Raw genomic sequence first — 17,670 nt, forward strand, 5'->3', positions numbered from 1 at the left:
TGTATGACTTTATTCTTCTGAAAAAAAAACTACACATACGGTATATCAGATATCAATGTGTATCCGTGCGCCACAAGAATAAATGTAACCTAATGTTATTAAAATATATCTTCCAATTTCACTTTGCAACAATCTAGAAATGTATAAAACTCTCTGAAGCTCAAACTGCAATCTGCTGCAAGCAATGGAATCTACACCCAATGTAGTACAACATTGCTCAGAAACTACCGATTTCAAGCCCATAGGGTCACTGGGCTAGCTGAATGGCAGAACAGTGACTGTCCAGCTGATCAAATTTGGTCTGTCCACAATGAAGCAACGACTTTATTATTTTGGGTGTGCCCCCCCCTCCCCCGAGACACTCATATAGCCGGTGGTCATTGCTTCATTGTGATACGCAAGCCCCTTCACCACGGCAAGGTAATGATCACAAAAGGGAATTGGCACATGTACATGCCTTTTATGTTGTTACAGCTGCAGTGCAGCCAGAAAAATTAGGCAGGCATGTACATGCACCAGAAAAATTAGTATAGCAGGCCGCTATAAAAATTCAGGAAATTCAGGAATCCACCTGGAGTCCTGGACCCTGTTGGTGGTGGCGGAGAAGGCAGTCAAGCGGCCTGCGGGCAGAGGTGCTGTGTGGGGAGCGACTTAGTCTTGGGGCAGGCAGTCCCACGGCGTGCAGGCAGAGATGCTGTGTGTGGGGACTGACTTAGTCTTGGGGCTGACAGTAGGCCTCATTCATTTTGATAAAGGTGAGGTACTGAACACTTTTGTGACTTAGGCGACTTCTCTTCTCAGTGGCAATGCCTCCAGCTGCGCTGAAGGTCCTTTCTGATAGGACACTTGAGGCAGGGCAAGACAGAAGTTGGATGGCAAATTGGGACAGCTCTGGCCACAGGTCAAGCATGCGCACCCAGTAGTCCAAAGGTTCATCGCTGCTCACAGTGTCTACATCCACACTTAAGGCCAGGTAGTCGGCTACCTGCCGATCCAGGCGTTGTTGGAGGGTGGATCCAGAAGCGCTAAGGTGAGGCGTTGGACTAAAGAATGTCCGCATGTCCGACATCACCATCAGATCGCTGGAGCGTCCTGTCCTTGCCTGCGTGGACATGGGAGAAGGATTACTGGCAGTGGTACCTTCATTCCATTGTGCTGTGACATCACCTTTAAACGCACTGCAAAACATAGTTGCCAGCTTGTTCTGCAAGTGCTGCATCCTTTCTGCCTTCAGGCGAGTTGGTAACATGTCCACCACTTTGTGCCTATATCGAGGGTCTAGTAGCATGGCCACCCAGTACAGCTCATTTCCCTTGAGGTTTTTTATACGGGGTCCCTCAACAGGCTGGACAGCATGAAAGATGCCATCTGCACAAAGTTGGATCCAGACGTACTATCCATCTCCTCTTGCTCTTCCTCAGTGACATCAGGTAAGTCGTCCTCCTCCCCCCAGCCACGAACAATACCACAGGAATGTTGAGCAGCACAAGCCCCCTTCGACACCTTCTGCAGTTGTTCTTCTGCCACCGCCTCCTCCTCCAAAGAAACACCTTCCTCATCATCCGAGTCGGACTCCTCCTCCCCACACGACTCTTCCTCCTCCTCCCCCTCTGTGCTGCCGCATGTGTTGAGGAAACATCTGGTTCCGATGAAAATTGCTCCCACAACTGTTCCTCCTGTAACTGTTCCTGTTCACGCTCCTCCACAGCTTGATCCACCACTCTACGCACGGTATGCTCCAGGAAGTAAGCGTACGGGATTAAGTCGCTGATGGTGCCTTCACTGCGACTCACCAGGTTGGTCACCTCCTCAAACGGCCGCATGAGCCTGTATGCATTTTGCAGGAGTGCCAGAACATCCCCATCTCCCCAGATTGTGTCCTTCTACTGAAATTGTAGAGGTACTGGGTGACGGCTTTCTCCTGTTCTAGCAGGTGAGAGAACATAAGGAGGGTCGAATTCCAGCGAGTCGGGCTATCGCAAATGAGACGTCTCACCGGCAACTTGTTTCTTCACTGAATCTCGGCAAAGTGTGCCATGGCCGTGTAAAACCGCCTGAAATGCCCACACAACTTCCTGACCTGCTTCAGGACGTCCTCTAAGCCTGGGTACTTTGACACAAATCTTTGAATGACCAGATTAAGCACATGTGCCATGCAGGGTACATGTGTCAGCTTTCCCAAATTCAACGCGGAAATGAGATTGCTGCCATTGTCACACACCACGTTGCCGATATCCAGCTGGTGCGGGGTCAGCCACTGATCCACCTGTTTGTTAAGAGCAGCCAAGAGAGCTGGTCCAGTGTGACTCTCCGCTTTGAGGCAAGACATGTCTAAGTTGGCCTGACACCATCGTACCTGGCATGCAGCATAGGCCCTGGGGAGCTGGGGCTGTGTAGCTGGAGAGGAGATCACAGCACCAGTAGAGTTGAACTGCTACTCAGCAAAGGAGGAAGAGGATGATGACAGCGAGGAGGATGTAGCAGGAGGAGAGGAGGTGGCAGCAGGCCTGCCTGCAAGCCGTGGAGGTGTCACAAGTTGGTCCGCTGCACAGCCACATACTCCCTGCTTGACATCGGTCACCAGGTTGACCCAATGGGCTGTGTAAGTAATGTATGTGCCCTGACCGTGCTTGGCAGACCAGGCATCCGTGGTCAGGTGGACCCTTGACCCAATGCTGTGTGCCAGAGATGACACACTCACGTAGGTAGGTGGGTGCACTGAACACAACAGGTAGGTATATGCAGTGATGGGTAGTACAATGTGCACCTGTCACACACAGACAGGTACCGGACAGGCACAGTGACACTGCGTGCGCTCACGTAGGTGGGTGGGTGCACTGAAGTGAACAACAGGTAGTAGTAGGTATATGCAGTGGGTATTACAATTTGCACCTGCCACACACACACAGGTAGTAGTCACTGAATATGCTGGGCCTGGCAGCGGCACACACAGTAGGAATTACCAGGGCTGTCTATGCAACACAAGTGTCAATGGGACATATAGAAAAAAAAATAGATCACAAGAACAAGATTAGCTCTCAAAAGAGCTGTTGTGCAAGCTAAGAAGCCTACAAGAGCCTAACTAAGCTTTCCCTATGAGAGTCTGCAGCAGCTATCCCTTCACTAATTACTGCAGGCACACGAGTGAGTGAAAAGCCTGACGCTGCCTGCCTTTTATAAGGGGGGGTGGGGCTCCAGGAGGGAGTGTAGCCTAACTGGCTACAATGTGCCTGCTGACTGTGATGTAGCGGGTCAAAGTTGACCCTCATGATGCACTATGGGTGAAAATCGAACTTCCGGAAAAGTCTGCTGTTCTCCACAATCGCGAACCCCGGAAGTTCGCCACAAACCATTCAGGCCATCTCTACTAAGCACCCCGGAAAGATTATTTTCTCTGGTAACTGAACAGATACACTCATACAGTTGCATCATTGATGAGCAGTGTGGAACTCATATTGCTCACTGGTTGCTAAAGTATACTGTAGTCCACTATAGCTTTTTTCCCACAGGTGATTTCTACTACTCAATAGTCATGTATCTGCTTGTCACTTCTGTGCAGCACTCAGCTGACGTCGGTTCCAGTGGCTTCATATTTCAGTATTTTCCACTGGACCAAGAAATCTGTCTCCAACGGACCCTCATTCTCCATTCTCTTTACCTGTTAATAGCTGGAAGCTTTATTGTGAAGTTTATCCCTTCTGCAAGAGATCCTGCTAATTATACTCTGGCTGCTTTGAAAGATGAATGCATTTCATAGAGGAGGAATTATAGATATCCCAAATTTCCCTCAGTTTCCAGGCTTCTGTCTATATTTTGATGTCTTAATCCATCCCGCTTGCCCATTGCTGAAGACCATGCCATCCTATTATCTTGTCTGCTCAATTCTGGGAATCCTTCCAGTTCTGGCTTCTACCTGCTAGATTCTGAGAACTCTACTAGTCCTGGCTACTGGATGTTTAGTTCCAAAGCACACATACACACATATGTGATCATAAAGACCAAATGTAAAATCATGATAGCGGTTATATGCAAAAAAACCAAACAAAAACTCTTTCAAATGATTGACAGATATAAAGTATTTTTTCTGATTAATTTCAGACAGGTTTGATCACTTCTACCAGTAATCTATTGCTCCAACATATCCAATTGCTTATTTTTTGATCAATTTTGTGCAGTGTACTGATCAAAGGTTGATCAAACATTATTGGAAAATCTCCATGCAAGAGGGACAGTAGCCTTGCGCTTCATCAAGCAGTTATGGTTCAAGCAATGCACAATAGATTTCTGCTGAAATCTACAAAATGGAGTTTGATGTGTATGGTAGTAATTGATCACTAACCAATCAAGTTACAGTTATATACTGATCGACTGGCTTAACAGAATCAAGTTTATTTGGCCAAATAAATTTGCATTTACAGGAATTTGATTTGGCAGTTACTTAATGGAAACAGACAGACAGAATAGATATTACAAGTGAAGGACAGGAAATTAGTGGTAGCAAACAGAGTGAGAAGAGCTCATTTTCAGTTCTGTGCTGTAATGCTTTTAAGCTGTTCTAGTGTGGTTCTGCATTAAAGAGGAACTCCAGTGAAAATAATGTAATAAAAAAAGTGCTTCACTTTCACAATAATTATGTATACATGATTTAGTCAGTGTTTGCCCATTGTAAAATCTTTTAAATCCCTGATTTATATTCTGACATTTATTACATGGTGACATTTTTACTGCTGGCAAGTGATGTAGCTGCTGTATGCTGTTTTGGCAGTTGGAAACAGCTGTAAACAGCTATTTTCCACAAGGCAACAAGGTTCACAGACAGGAAACTGCCAGAAGTACCTTGGTACTCAGAGCTTCTTGTGGGAGGGGTTTCACCACAATATCAGTCATACAGCGCCCCCTGATGGTCTGTTTGTGAAAATGAATAGATTTCTCATGTAAAAGGGGGTATCAGCTACTGATTAGGATTAAGTTCAATTCTTTGTCGGAGTTTCTCTTTAAGCATAGCTACCACCTGAGGGAAGAAGCTGTTCCTGTGCCTGGGAGATTTTGTTAAGACTGATCGGTATCTCACCCCTGAAGGCATAAGCTGGAAAATGGAGTGTGCAAGGTGAGAGGGGTCAGAGGCAATCTTGAGCACTCTCTTTCTGCACCTGCTAACATTAAGATCCTGTAAGGAATGTAAGCTACAGCCAATGATTCTTTCTGCTGTTTAGATGATGCACTGCAGTCTCTTTTCTTTTATGGAGCCTGAGCCAAACCAACCAATCATACATTATGTGATGATGGATTCAATGATTGCAGTATAGAACTGCACCATTAAATTATGTGGTAGGCCAAACCTTTTCAACTGCAGTAGGTGTTACAGTTGTGTTCAAACTTATTCAACCCCCGCTGAAATTGAGTGTTTTTGCCATTTTGCAATTGATTTTGATCATTTCAGTCATCTTGTTTACAATTAAATCAAAGAGGCACTTGAAGTCAGACAAATATAACATATAACATAACAAAACTTTTGTGGTAGTGTTCTGTGGACTGATGAAACAAAATTAGAACAGTTTGGGCCCATGGATCAACGCTATGTTTGGAAGAACAAGGCCTATGAAGAAAAGAACACCTTGCCTACTGTGAAGCATGGTGGGGGGTCAATCATGCTTTGGGGCTGTTTCATGACCAATGATGTAAAGGCAATTGACCTAATTGGGACATAATTAAATCATGTATACAGTATACTAGCTTTACTTTTTATTTGTTATAAGTTTTATGAAGAGAAACTATCGATACATAGATTGTTTGATGAAAATAAAGTGGAACAAGCACTAATCCATGAACTTTTTAGCAACACACACAATGATCTGATCAAATACAGACAAGGGGGGGCAAATTTGCCACCTAATAGAAGAAAATATATAGAAAAAAAATAGAAAATTCCAGGCCAGATTTGCAATATCATTTGTACTCTCTGTTCTTCACTGCCCTCCATCTTTTGAGGGCAGAGGAACTGGATTGATTGGGTGTACTAAGGAGAGACATTATAAATTAAATTCATTATTTTCTTAGGACTACAATCAACAATGCACAATTTCTCATGTTAATGCCGTAACCTATGATGAACATTATAATTTTGCCCGGTATTTCTTAACTATATTCTAAGTAAAGGAACACTTATATGAGCAAAAATAGTTTATTTACCTAAATCCATATCTGCTGCTTTTGGTCGAAGAGAGCAGGGCAGGTTCTTGAAGATGGTATCCAAGATCTTCTCTTTTACTTGTGTAATTGTATCGCAGTTGAGGATTTTCACAGGAATCATGGGGCTGTTTACATTATCAGGGTTAACACAATTAAGGACCTGAAACGATAAATAAATCAAGTAGAATATAGGTGAATGTCAGGGCTAGACTATTATCCAAAGAATCCAGAAATCCGCATGATCTATTAACGTGTCTGAAGAAGCAATTGTCCTAAGTAGACTGTGTTGTTCATAACAATTAGCTCTTCGAGTGCATCTAACAATGCAGCAGATAAAACAGAAGGTATAACCTGACTGGTTGTTATGCACAGCCCATAATACAAAACATCATGAAAGTGGACAGTATATTTTGGTCTGCTCTCATAAAAACAAAAATTAGAGACCTTTTCTAGTTAGGTATACGCATAAAAAAAATAATGCCTCATTTAATAAACTGAATATAACCCCCTTAAACTTATCAAGTCTTTTCTAACACAGAGAGGGGCCACATGACCATCATACATCCACGCAACAATTTTTGTTATATTTAAAGTAGACAGTTTGGAAATATAGGAACAGACACACAGATTTAACAGTGACCAAGCTATGGCAATAGCATTGTTTTCCTTTTGCATGCATTATTCTCAACACAAAGAAAGAACATGTGCTCTGCACTACATCTAAATACAGCTTAAGAACACAAAAATGATTAGCAAGATTGTAGCCTTGATGCAATTTCCCATCAGATCTATACAAAATCAATCATTTCCAACAGGTCAGATCTGATCTGTAATTGTTTTTCTGATCCATTTTGTATAGAAGAAAATTGGAAAATCAATCAGAAAAACGATTGGAAATCAGATCGGACCAGTCAGATATTATCCATTCGACCATCAATCTGACAGGAAATTGCATCGTGTGTCCCAGGCATAAGAGTGAAACAATTCATGGGTGATCTACAATGTCAAATGCTAATGGCTTCTGATTGATCCAAATCAATTTACAATTTATCAGCACAACTCAGAGACAAACAGGTGTTCTTCTTATGTGGGGCAAGAAGCCATCAGCCAATGTAGTTCAATGGAATGCTACATTTCATGCAGGGCCAGTCAGAGAGGAAAGAATACTCCTACTTCCTAAGGTGCGACTTTAGGGAGGTACTGCAACGTGGAATGACACACTGCAGTGATAAGTCTATGCGATGTTCACAGTGCGACCTTAGCATTGCGGTGTAACGTGTTGTGACATGGTAACGCACTGCATGCAGTGTGTGTCCGTAAAATGCACACTTAACAGGTACAAGGAAGCATTGTTTCATTGTCTGTATGCTTCACTGTACCTTACTGCATGGAATGTAACGAGGCCATAAAATGTGGTATGACTGTGTTTGTCCTGATGCATTGTGCTCCTGGACCCAATGCAAAATCCCACTGTGAACGAGACCTCACAGTAAGCAAACAACCACCACTGAATTACACATTTTTAAATAGTTAAATAGTATATATTTTTTTATTATTATTCTCAAACGTAGATTACTTGCTGAAAGTTTTGCTTTGCCAGTAAAAATAAACCTATTAATTGTACAGAGGTTTGTAAGAAGACTTTAGAGCAAATGAGCCACACTTGGAAAACTACTTTTTGATTTATTCAGGTAACCATTGCAAATGACGTGTTAATATTTAAAAGGTAGTCTGCTTACTAGAGTGATAGCACTGGTATTTCCTCCCTTGGGATTCATGTGTTTTTTTCTTCATTCATTACCATCATAGGTGGGTATCTATCATCTACAGCAGCACATCCTATTCATCAATTGAGTCACAGCCGGCTCTCTGTAATTTGACCTATTCATTTAAGAAGCCTAGTGGGATTTCAATTAGTTACTGAGATCTGTAATGTACTCCGTGCAGCACACAGCACAAAAAAACCCTCCTGGATATGACAAAAATCGTTTGAATTGTTTGCTGCAATTCAGAAGCATGGCAGGTGACAGGCTGCTGAGTGATCACCTGAATTCACTTCTTCCAACTTTTTCACATATTTCTTTCAAAGAAGTTTGCCAGAAATTCATAAAAGTGAAAAAGAAGATCAAGAAAAAAAAGGAAACATGTTTAAAGCTGACATTAATGTAGTGTGAATATAGATTTATATAAAGGTATTATTTATTCAAGTAGCACAGTGCTAGTTTTTAAATGCCACTTGTCCCTTCACATATAAATCCCATTCAAGTACGGCAAAAATTACTGCAATATGGTGTTTATTAAAAAAATGTACTTTGCTTTGGGGTACTGTATTTGAATAAATCAATCAGTCAACAGATTAAACTTTGAAAATTTAACCTTCATGGATTTTCTCCATATTTACTTCAAATAAAGGTGTCTGCACAACATGTTTAGGTGAATTTAGGTACACCTCAACAAACTTTGCTCTGTGTACATGACATGGCCATTATGTTAACCTGTTAGCCACCTCCATCATATCTACCCACAGCCACAACATTTCAAAGGATTACCAAACAGCTACGTTTTCAGTGTTAGTATGTTACATATATGGAGAGAAAACGCAGAGAGCCAGCTGCTAAGCTTACTTGGGAATTGGTCCTCTAGTGTAAACCAGCAATGGTTCACGACTTTTTAATTAAACCTTGTTGTGAGCACCAAAACTTGCCAGGAAGGACCTTTACAGCAGTACTATTCTTTCCTGTGCACTCAGATTGCTGGATCATGTATGCTCTCCAGTGCTCTCCAAGCTTAGTAAATCAACTCCATAGTAAATCCTATTAGAAAACATAGATAATCCTGGTGGGCTTGGCAGTTAAAGGATACCCAAATTGAAATGTGACATAATGAGATAGACATGTGTATGTACAGTGCCTAGCACACAAATAACTAAGCTGTGTTCCTTTTTTTTCTTTCTCTATCTGAAAGAGTTAAATATCAGGTATGTAAGTGGCTGACTCAGTCCTGACTCAGACAGGAAGTGACTACAGCGGGACCCTCACTGATAAGAAATTCCAACTATAAAACACATTCCTAGCAGAAAATGGCTTCTGAGAGCAAGAAAGAGATAAAAATGGGAATTTCTTATGAGTGAGGGTCACACTGTAGTCACTTCCTGTCTGAGTCAGGACTGAGTCAGCCACTTACATACCTGATATTTAACTCTTTCAGACAGAGAAAGAAAAAAAAGGAACACAGCATAGTTATTTGTGTGCTAGGCACTGTACATACACATGTCTATCTCATTATGTCACATTTCAGTTCGGGTATCCTTTAAGGATTCTTGGACTAGTCCCCAATGCTTTGTGCAGAGATGAGCTGGTTTTACAGTTTGCAACTACAACAAGCAATAAATAATGAATGAGCATGTTGTTTGAAAAGGGGATCTTCTGATGGTCTTCTCAGAAGATCCCTACAGAATTAACCAACCCTCCTTTTCAAGATGACTTTATAAAATACAGACAAAATGATTGAGGCACATCTTTCTGAAAACAGACAGGTAAAACAACAAAAAATAACCCAAGTAATACATTTCATGAGTAAATTTGCAGTTTACCTGCAATCTTTCAAAACTAAGTTTTGTTTTTTTCCAGGAATGATACAACACTAAAAAAGCCCAAGTTCACGTTCCTGGATTTGAAAAAAAGAATAGGGGACCATGCCATTACTCACTCAGTTTTAATTCTTGACGCTTTTTTTTCAAAAAAACTCCCTTTGCTGAAGTCAGTTATGTGATCCATGACTGGACAAAACAGCATTGCCAGCAGAGTGGGCATTTCTTCATCTGCACAGAGCCATAATATGACCACAGCCACCTTATCCCCTCTATGTGTAGAATGTGTTTTATGTTCACTTTAAAGACAGCTGCAGCCACCTCTTAGCTCCTCCCTGGCTATTTCATGTTTAAAGACAAGCGGATGTCCCTACTAACTACTTCTTGGCTATCCCCTGTGGGTGATGTTGGTATAGAGAGAGAAGTGTGGACAGTTCACAAACTACTATTCCGTCCAGCTAAGCTTCATATGAAATTCACTAGGGAAGTCATTACTGCAAACCCAGCCAGTCAGGTATTAAGAAAAGTGGTGCTAAAATGGATTAAGTGCAATGCAAAAAATCTGCACTGCAAATTATGATATATTCACCAATAAACATGTACAAAAACACAAGCAAAAACAAAAAAAAAGCTAAAAATAAGAAAAACAAAAATCTATTAATGGTCACCAAGGTCAGGTTTGGGAAACACTGCAGACTCCTAATTGCTTCTAATAACCTACAGCATATCATTCTGTTCTCACCTCCACATCACAGACACTTTTTCAAGATTGGTAATAATTATGTTATTAATATTGAGAGCGGGATTTTCTTTTTACTTGCAATATATAAGCATTGCCAATAGGATATGTATTAACATGTGGCAGCTGTATCCCAAATGTCAAAATAAACATTAAATATAAACCACTTTAAAGTAGACTAGAGGGGTTACCATCAAAGTAACTAATAAATGAAGTACTTAGCACGGTTAACTATAGTCATGCTGGGGAATATAAAAAAGGTAATGTATTCATGAATTGATTAAAAGAAAATACTGTACACACATTTTATAACTAGCTGTGGACTTCATAAAGCAATAATTTCAAAAGAAAACATCATAAATATGAAAAAAATTTGTATCAAATACTAAACTAGTCAACAGTCAACAATTGCTGTACTGATGCAAAGCACTTACATTGTTTTTCTGCTGCTTTGGGTTTTTTATAATTTGGCGATAAAATACACATTACAGACGTAAACATACATTAAACACTGTCCAAATGACATACAGTAGGACATATAAAAGGAAAAGAAACCATTGGCAATTTTGTGCATCACGCAATAATTATCTAAAATCCTTATGAACGGTTATATGCGCATGGCTTATGCCAAGTGTGTAATCTGTAATTTTTTTTTCTTTTTTACTTCTGTTGACCATTAACATGTAATTAAAAGAGGATCATAAAACACTTAGAGAGCCAATAAAACCATACAATTAATGAAATAGTTCAGATGTTGTCTGGCATTTGTCCCTATGTAACATAACTTACCAATGTCTTGTAGTCAATCTGTTGTCTGATAAGCTTGTCTTCACTCAGTGAATAACGAGCTTCTCCTGTGATTGAATCAATGGGGCCTTTTTCCATTTGCTGCTTAATAGCACAGAACAGAGAGAAGAGGGGCTCTCCAGCACATTCCTAGCAGAAACACAAGAATTTATTCATAGAAGATGAATGCACATGATAGTTACATATTCATGCCACTATTATTTGTCATTTTATGAATCACAAAAGACATAAAACTAGTTCCAAGTAAACAACACCCATTATTTTATTATTTATTTATAGCATTCATAAAGCACCAACATATTATGCCGCCCATGATCTATACACAATAAATACACAATCTTGAGTTGATGATACGTGCACATGAAACTCTTAAAATGCCTAATTAGCCTACCTCTTTATTGCTAATAGCTTAATATTGAATTTTTGGAGAAATAGAGTATTAGCAAGCACAGTGATCTTTAAGACCTGTGAAGGGATATGACCTGGGGAGGTAGGGTAGATGTGCCTCATAACACTTAGGGCTCATACACATCTCAAAAATCTGCCCAACTATCTTCTAAACTTGGTCTTCCGGAACATAGTTTGGTGTGTATATGGCTGGCAAACAACCAGACCACCAGCTGATAACAGGTTGTTTGCCAGATCCAACCGGTGGATCAACCTGCCCAGCTATCATGCAGGTTGGAACGTGTGTACAAGTCTTTTGAACAACTTTGTTGTTTTTGAATGCAGACATGTTGTGCAGTTTGCCGTTTAGCTTGTGTGCATGAGTCGGCTGTTTAGTTGGTTGGTGGGTGTGTATGTACTTGACGTTTAAACAACTTGTTGCGCGGTTGGCCATGTTGGGCCGTCAGTTGTGCATTATGTTGGACATGTGTGAGCCTTTAGATTTCCTTTCACTTGTGATAAGTGTAAGATCACAGTCAACTTCCAGCAATGAATGGTGTTCCTTCTGTTAACATAATATGTTAATACTGTCAATGACTTCGTCAGGATGACAAAAGCAGACAGCTTCTCCGCAGTTCTGGTCACCAACATGGCCCACTAATGGGCATCCTATATAATTTTTTATAATATTAAAGCAATAAATAAATACATTTTTATCTATTTTTTTTAATGATGATTCTAAAGGTCATCTTGTTTTTGACATCTTGAGTAAGATGTTCCCCTTCTACTCTCAGTACTCTTAGTGCTGAACCAAACAGTTTTTATATGTGACCCCCAACTAATATGCCTATTTAGTTCAACAGTAGGTGATGTGTTTTTTACACATAAATGAACGTGCTAATTTTCTCCATCCTGACTGGCCAGTATATGTACCAAAATCCCAAACCTCACAAAAACACTCAGAAGCTTCAAATCTTCAGCCCCCTACAAATACTGCTACGCTCTCCAAACTCCCAACATTTGCAGTAACAGGCAAGTGGAAAGCTCAGAAGGTGGAAAGTTGCTAAGTTAACCACAGAGGGTACAAGATTACCTGACAACATTGAATTTGATTTTCTGTTTGTGTGCAAGACAATTTAAGGACTCCTAGCACTCTGCAATGTATAGTTATAGTTATGCATGCCACTTACACAGATTGCATTCACACCAGTAATATGTGGTCCATTCTGCTAAAATCAGATATAGCTACTGATAAAAGTTATATAAACACATTGTTAATATGCCAAATATTGGGAGTAAGAACTTAAACAAGGGAAGGTAACAATAATCAAACATTAATAATTGTGGTTATGACTTCTAAGCTCTCTTGTGCACCCAATGGATCTGATGAAAACTCTATAGACAGTTTCTTTAAAACTTCTGCTTTTCGGTCAAACAAGTAAATGAACAGTATGATGAACTGCTCAGATCTTTGTAGGAGCATGGCCAGGTAATCACATGGTAATTGCAGTGCGCTGACATGTATTACATGATAATTGCATGTTATGCTCTGTTTATACAATCAAGAAAACGGCAGATTTGCCCAGGCACAGTGGGATTTGGTAAACCCGTTTCGAAAACATATTCCTTCTTGTGCAATAGTATGAGTGGTTTGCTGATCTCCTGCTTCTAGCTAAAAGAGTGGATAGGAAGACATGAAAATACAAGACTCCAGAAAAGCAGATGCCATGGAGAGATGCAAAACTACTTGTGGTTTTAAGCACAGCAGCTCAGAAAATGTTTATGCAGAAATATCCTTATTCTACACAGGTATAATTATAAGCACAAAGACGAATGTTAGCATGGTTTAATTCACCTGTGGTTTGTTAACCCAGGAACACCTCTGGGTATATAAGTGGTAAACAGGGAAACAGACTTTTTACATCTGCTCTCAGCATTTAAACTCCTGCTGTAACTGAAAACACGAGGAAATTACCCTCGTTTTTTTCTTCCAAAAATGGGCTGTAAATAAGTAGCATTTCTCACTGCTTCTTTTTCATGTGAAGTGCAAATCAGTACAATCATACCCATTTTTATCTTTTGGGCAAAAGATGGGGCCTGAACTTAAAGTTGTTTACAAGTAATGACTATCTAGAAACTTTTCTTCCCTTTAAAACTGAAAACAAATGCGACAACTAAAAAAAATAATAGTGTCATTTAAGCACTTGTTTTCAATGTAATGGGTAAAATTATAGGCAATTGAGAAGAGGAAAATGCACATATTCAGGTCTGTTATGCATGCTATAAATTACTTACTCCTGATTAAATAGCACTTGTTGCGTCTTTTCTACTATTGCCTACTCCATGCAAACACTAGCAGGGTCTAATTTATGAGAACCTCATGAATAGGAGTTACTCCACGATATTAAATCAAGCCAAGCAAACAGAAATACATTAAGCCACTTTATGATAACAGGATGAGCAATAAAAGATCAAATAATAATTCCCATGATGACATGTATCTGAGCTATAAAAAAATGCTATTATGTTAAAATCTTAATTTATATACAAATCGTACCTTAAGGAATTTGTACAATAGGAATGTAAACCAATTGGTCAGCATCTTTTCTGCCACAGACTCCGTTCTAAAATGAAAAATAAATATTTGTATGGTAAGTAAAGAGACATACTGTATAAATAGGTTATATGTTACAGTAAGACTGGAGCAAAATAAAACATACCACACAATTTGCAATACTTTTTCATGAAACAACAAAGATTCTAATGTATATGACAATAATACAATTAGCTCTTGCAGCTTATTGCACATTGCATTTATTACTGTAAATATACAACTTGCTTATAAAAATCAAAGACCACTGGCCAACTCCAAGTGGCAACTAGTTTTCATTATAATAACCTTTATACAAATCACAATATACATAAAAAAACACAAAATAAAAAACGACCACACATATATATACTGTGCAGTGAATGATAGCTAATTGAACCTAAAGAGAAGGGGGAAGAACGTAATGTCCATTACTTTGTCAAAAGGGTACTTTCCAAGGTACTTCCCTAGTGGTAAAAGCAATGGGTGTTGACGTATTGGTCAAGGAACAAAGCCATATTCTTGCTGGCTCTGCCTTCCTGGCCACCCAACCTGCACAGTGGCGTTACTTTCTTTTTATTTAAACTTTTTTGTGGCATCTTGCTCTAAAACTCCCTTTTTACTTTAACTAAAATATTATCTGCTAGGCATTGCTGTGTATGGAAGCTTCCCAATCATCTATTAGTGTGGTCAGCCAGCTGTTGGTGCAATGTTATGCATGCTGGTGCTAAAATAAACCAGCACACATACATTTTCCATTTATTTCATTGGAGCTGGTTGTCACTCAAGATGTACAAGGGGACATGGTAGTCCATGGCTCTCTGCAAACCATCAATACACTGGCCATGGAGCAAGAAGCAGTACTATCACACCTAGAGGTAGTGGACCGAGATGGATGGGGCAGGAAAATGAAGGAGGCCAAGGCTCAAATTGGTATGTAGTTCCATAAAAGGAGGAGGAGTTTGTGGTCTCCTGGCAAAAAAAGCCAAAAAGGTCTTGGCAAATAATTCTTTGAAATACAAAATACAATGTTAACACCCCCCTCATATCTGCCTCTGGTGGGATCTCATCCTATTGACCGCTGGGGCTTGCTGTGTAACCCGGGAGCAAACGATTTAGTCAGCAGACAGTCATTCTACACTTCCTGATGAAATTTTGGTACCATACTGCTTCCATTTTTTTCCATGATTGTACAGTGAAAAAGTAATTGCATGGCAACTCACTGGGACTTTCTCATGGAGAAGCGAGAATGGCCCGATTTGCTGTTCTTAATGTATGTATGAAATACACATCTGATACCAACTTTTTGAGGACTGGCAATAAGAGAGCTTAGCTGACAATGCATTAGCAGGGATGGCCATTGTATGTCTGGATCAATAAAAGATTTGTCCCATCATAAGGATCCTGAGATTACTGCCAATTCATTTCACTTAATTAGCCCTCCAACAAATCTGCTCAGCACTGTGGGCCAGATTCATTAACATTGTTGCAGGGAGAATTGGTCAAGTTTGCACATCACAACTTCAGAGCACCTGCCATAGGCCATACACAGCTCACTGTCAAGACTAAAGGTGGCCATACACTGGCCCGATTTGCGGCAGTTTCGACAGCAGATTCGATCACTGGGATCGAATCTGCTGCCAATCGTTCGCGCAACACGCACCCGCCGATCCGATTTCCTCCCGAAATCGGATCGGTCCGTCGATCGCGCCGTGCGGGAAATTACCCTCGATCGCCCGCGGGTAGGGAGCGCGTCGCTAGCGGCGGCCGATCCGATCAGGTATACATTACCTGAGGCTGGCTCCCGGGCATCCCGTCCGTCACTGCTCCCGTCATGGCACCTCCGGCATCCTCGTATAACTTCCGCTGTCATGCCAGTGACAGCGGAAGTACAACTAGAGGGCGCTCTATTTGAACTTCCGCTGTCACTGGTGTGATAGCTTAAGTTCTATGCGGATGCCGGAGCCGGAGGTGCCACATGACGGGGACATCACGCCCGGGAGCCAGCCTCAGGTAATGTATACCGGCGGGGGGAGCGGCGGCAGCACCACCACAACAGATTGTGATCGGTTTCAGGCTGAAATCGATTCACAATCTGTTTGCAGGAAAGGCAGCCATACGATCCCTCTCTGATCAGATTCGATCAGATAGGGATCTGTCAGCTGGTCGATCTGATGGCACATCGACCAGTGTATGGCTGCCTTTAAGCCCTATTCACTTCAGCACCAAGGATAGCTCAAACTGATATTAAATATGTATGAACATCATTTACAGAGCTGCTTAAGCAAGTATTTATGGAAAATGCTTGATTCACATACAATACAAGCAAATGCTTATCCTGTATGCCATTTAATTAGTTGAGTACAAACAATGCATACATAAATACCATGCCAATTCCATGCACAACACTTAACTAAGAATAAACAAAATTACCTCAGTACATTATAATCCCTATCATTAAGTCTAAATCTAAAACTAGATCTTGCATATTCATGTGATTTTACGATTCAATGAATGGCACTAAGCATATGATATTTATAAACACTGAATCCTACACAGTGTATCTCTCTCTGTGTGTGTGCGTGTCTGTGTGTGTAGGAAGGAGGGGGGTAGAGAAGTTTTGAAAGGACAGGCCATTTCTGCATAACAGATGACAGAATTCAACATCTATAATATAGTCTCCTCCTCTTTAATGAGACAGTATGCTTCTGTGTGATGAGTTATCTGCTCCAGTTCTGACCTATACTATTGATTAATAAAACCAGACATATAGATTGCAGACCTATAGTTCAGCTCAGAAAGGGTAAGGGAAGGTACCATTGGCAAGGGCATGCATCATTCCTGTGCAGGAAGGGGAAATAAAGCACACCCTTATCACAAAAGGAGAGTAACAAAAAGTTCCCTTATAATCGAAACAGTTGTTGAAGGCAGGACTGAGCTTTATTTTCTATTAACAAGGACCTATCTTTAATCATACTGATGTTTCAGCTAGAAATGTTGGTGTTTTCGTGACAAACTCATTATACTGATGATGTATCAATAACTACACTGAATTGTAAAGTAATTATCTTTATTATAGTCACACACTTTAGAAATGGTGAGGCTCAGGTTATTAGAATCACTACTGCCTGACATGATTTTATGCAGAAGTAGTAGTTATATCAGCTGGCCATTGCACAAGCAGGTGTTCCACAGACTATTGATAATTGATTACAACATACATTTGCATACAGAATTAGAGCTCAGACACACTATGGCCTCTTGCACACTACACGCGATTCCAATTTTTTATCGGATTCGATTTTTGATTCAGATTAAAAAAACGTACTGCATGCAGTATGTTTTTTAATCGAAATCAAAAATCGGATC

General features: G+C 40.5%; 1 protein-coding gene across 2 annotated transcripts in view; it reads right to left on the reverse strand.

Annotated features, from left to right (window-relative positions):
* Positions 1-17,670, reverse strand: part of PLXNA4 (plexin A4) — a 910,299-nt gene that overhangs the window by 92,667 nt on the left and 799,962 nt on the right. For both annotated transcript variants that reach the window (XM_068276018.1, XM_068276019.1), the window contains 3 exons: positions 14,269-14,335; positions 11,307-11,453; positions 6,190-6,349 (listed from right to left, as the gene is read on the reverse strand). In XM_068276018.1, the coding sequence (XP_068132119.1) occupies positions 6,190-6,349; positions 11,307-11,453; positions 14,269-14,335 (374 nt within the window). The remainder of the gene's footprint in view (positions 1-6,189; positions 6,350-11,306; positions 11,454-14,268; positions 14,336-17,670) is intronic.

Source organism: Hyperolius riggenbachi, chromosome 3, assembly GCF_040937935.1.
Source record: "Hyperolius riggenbachi isolate aHypRig1 chromosome 3, aHypRig1.pri, whole genome shotgun sequence".
NCBI lineage: Eukaryota > Metazoa > Chordata > Amphibia > Anura > Hyperoliidae > Hyperolius > Hyperolius riggenbachi.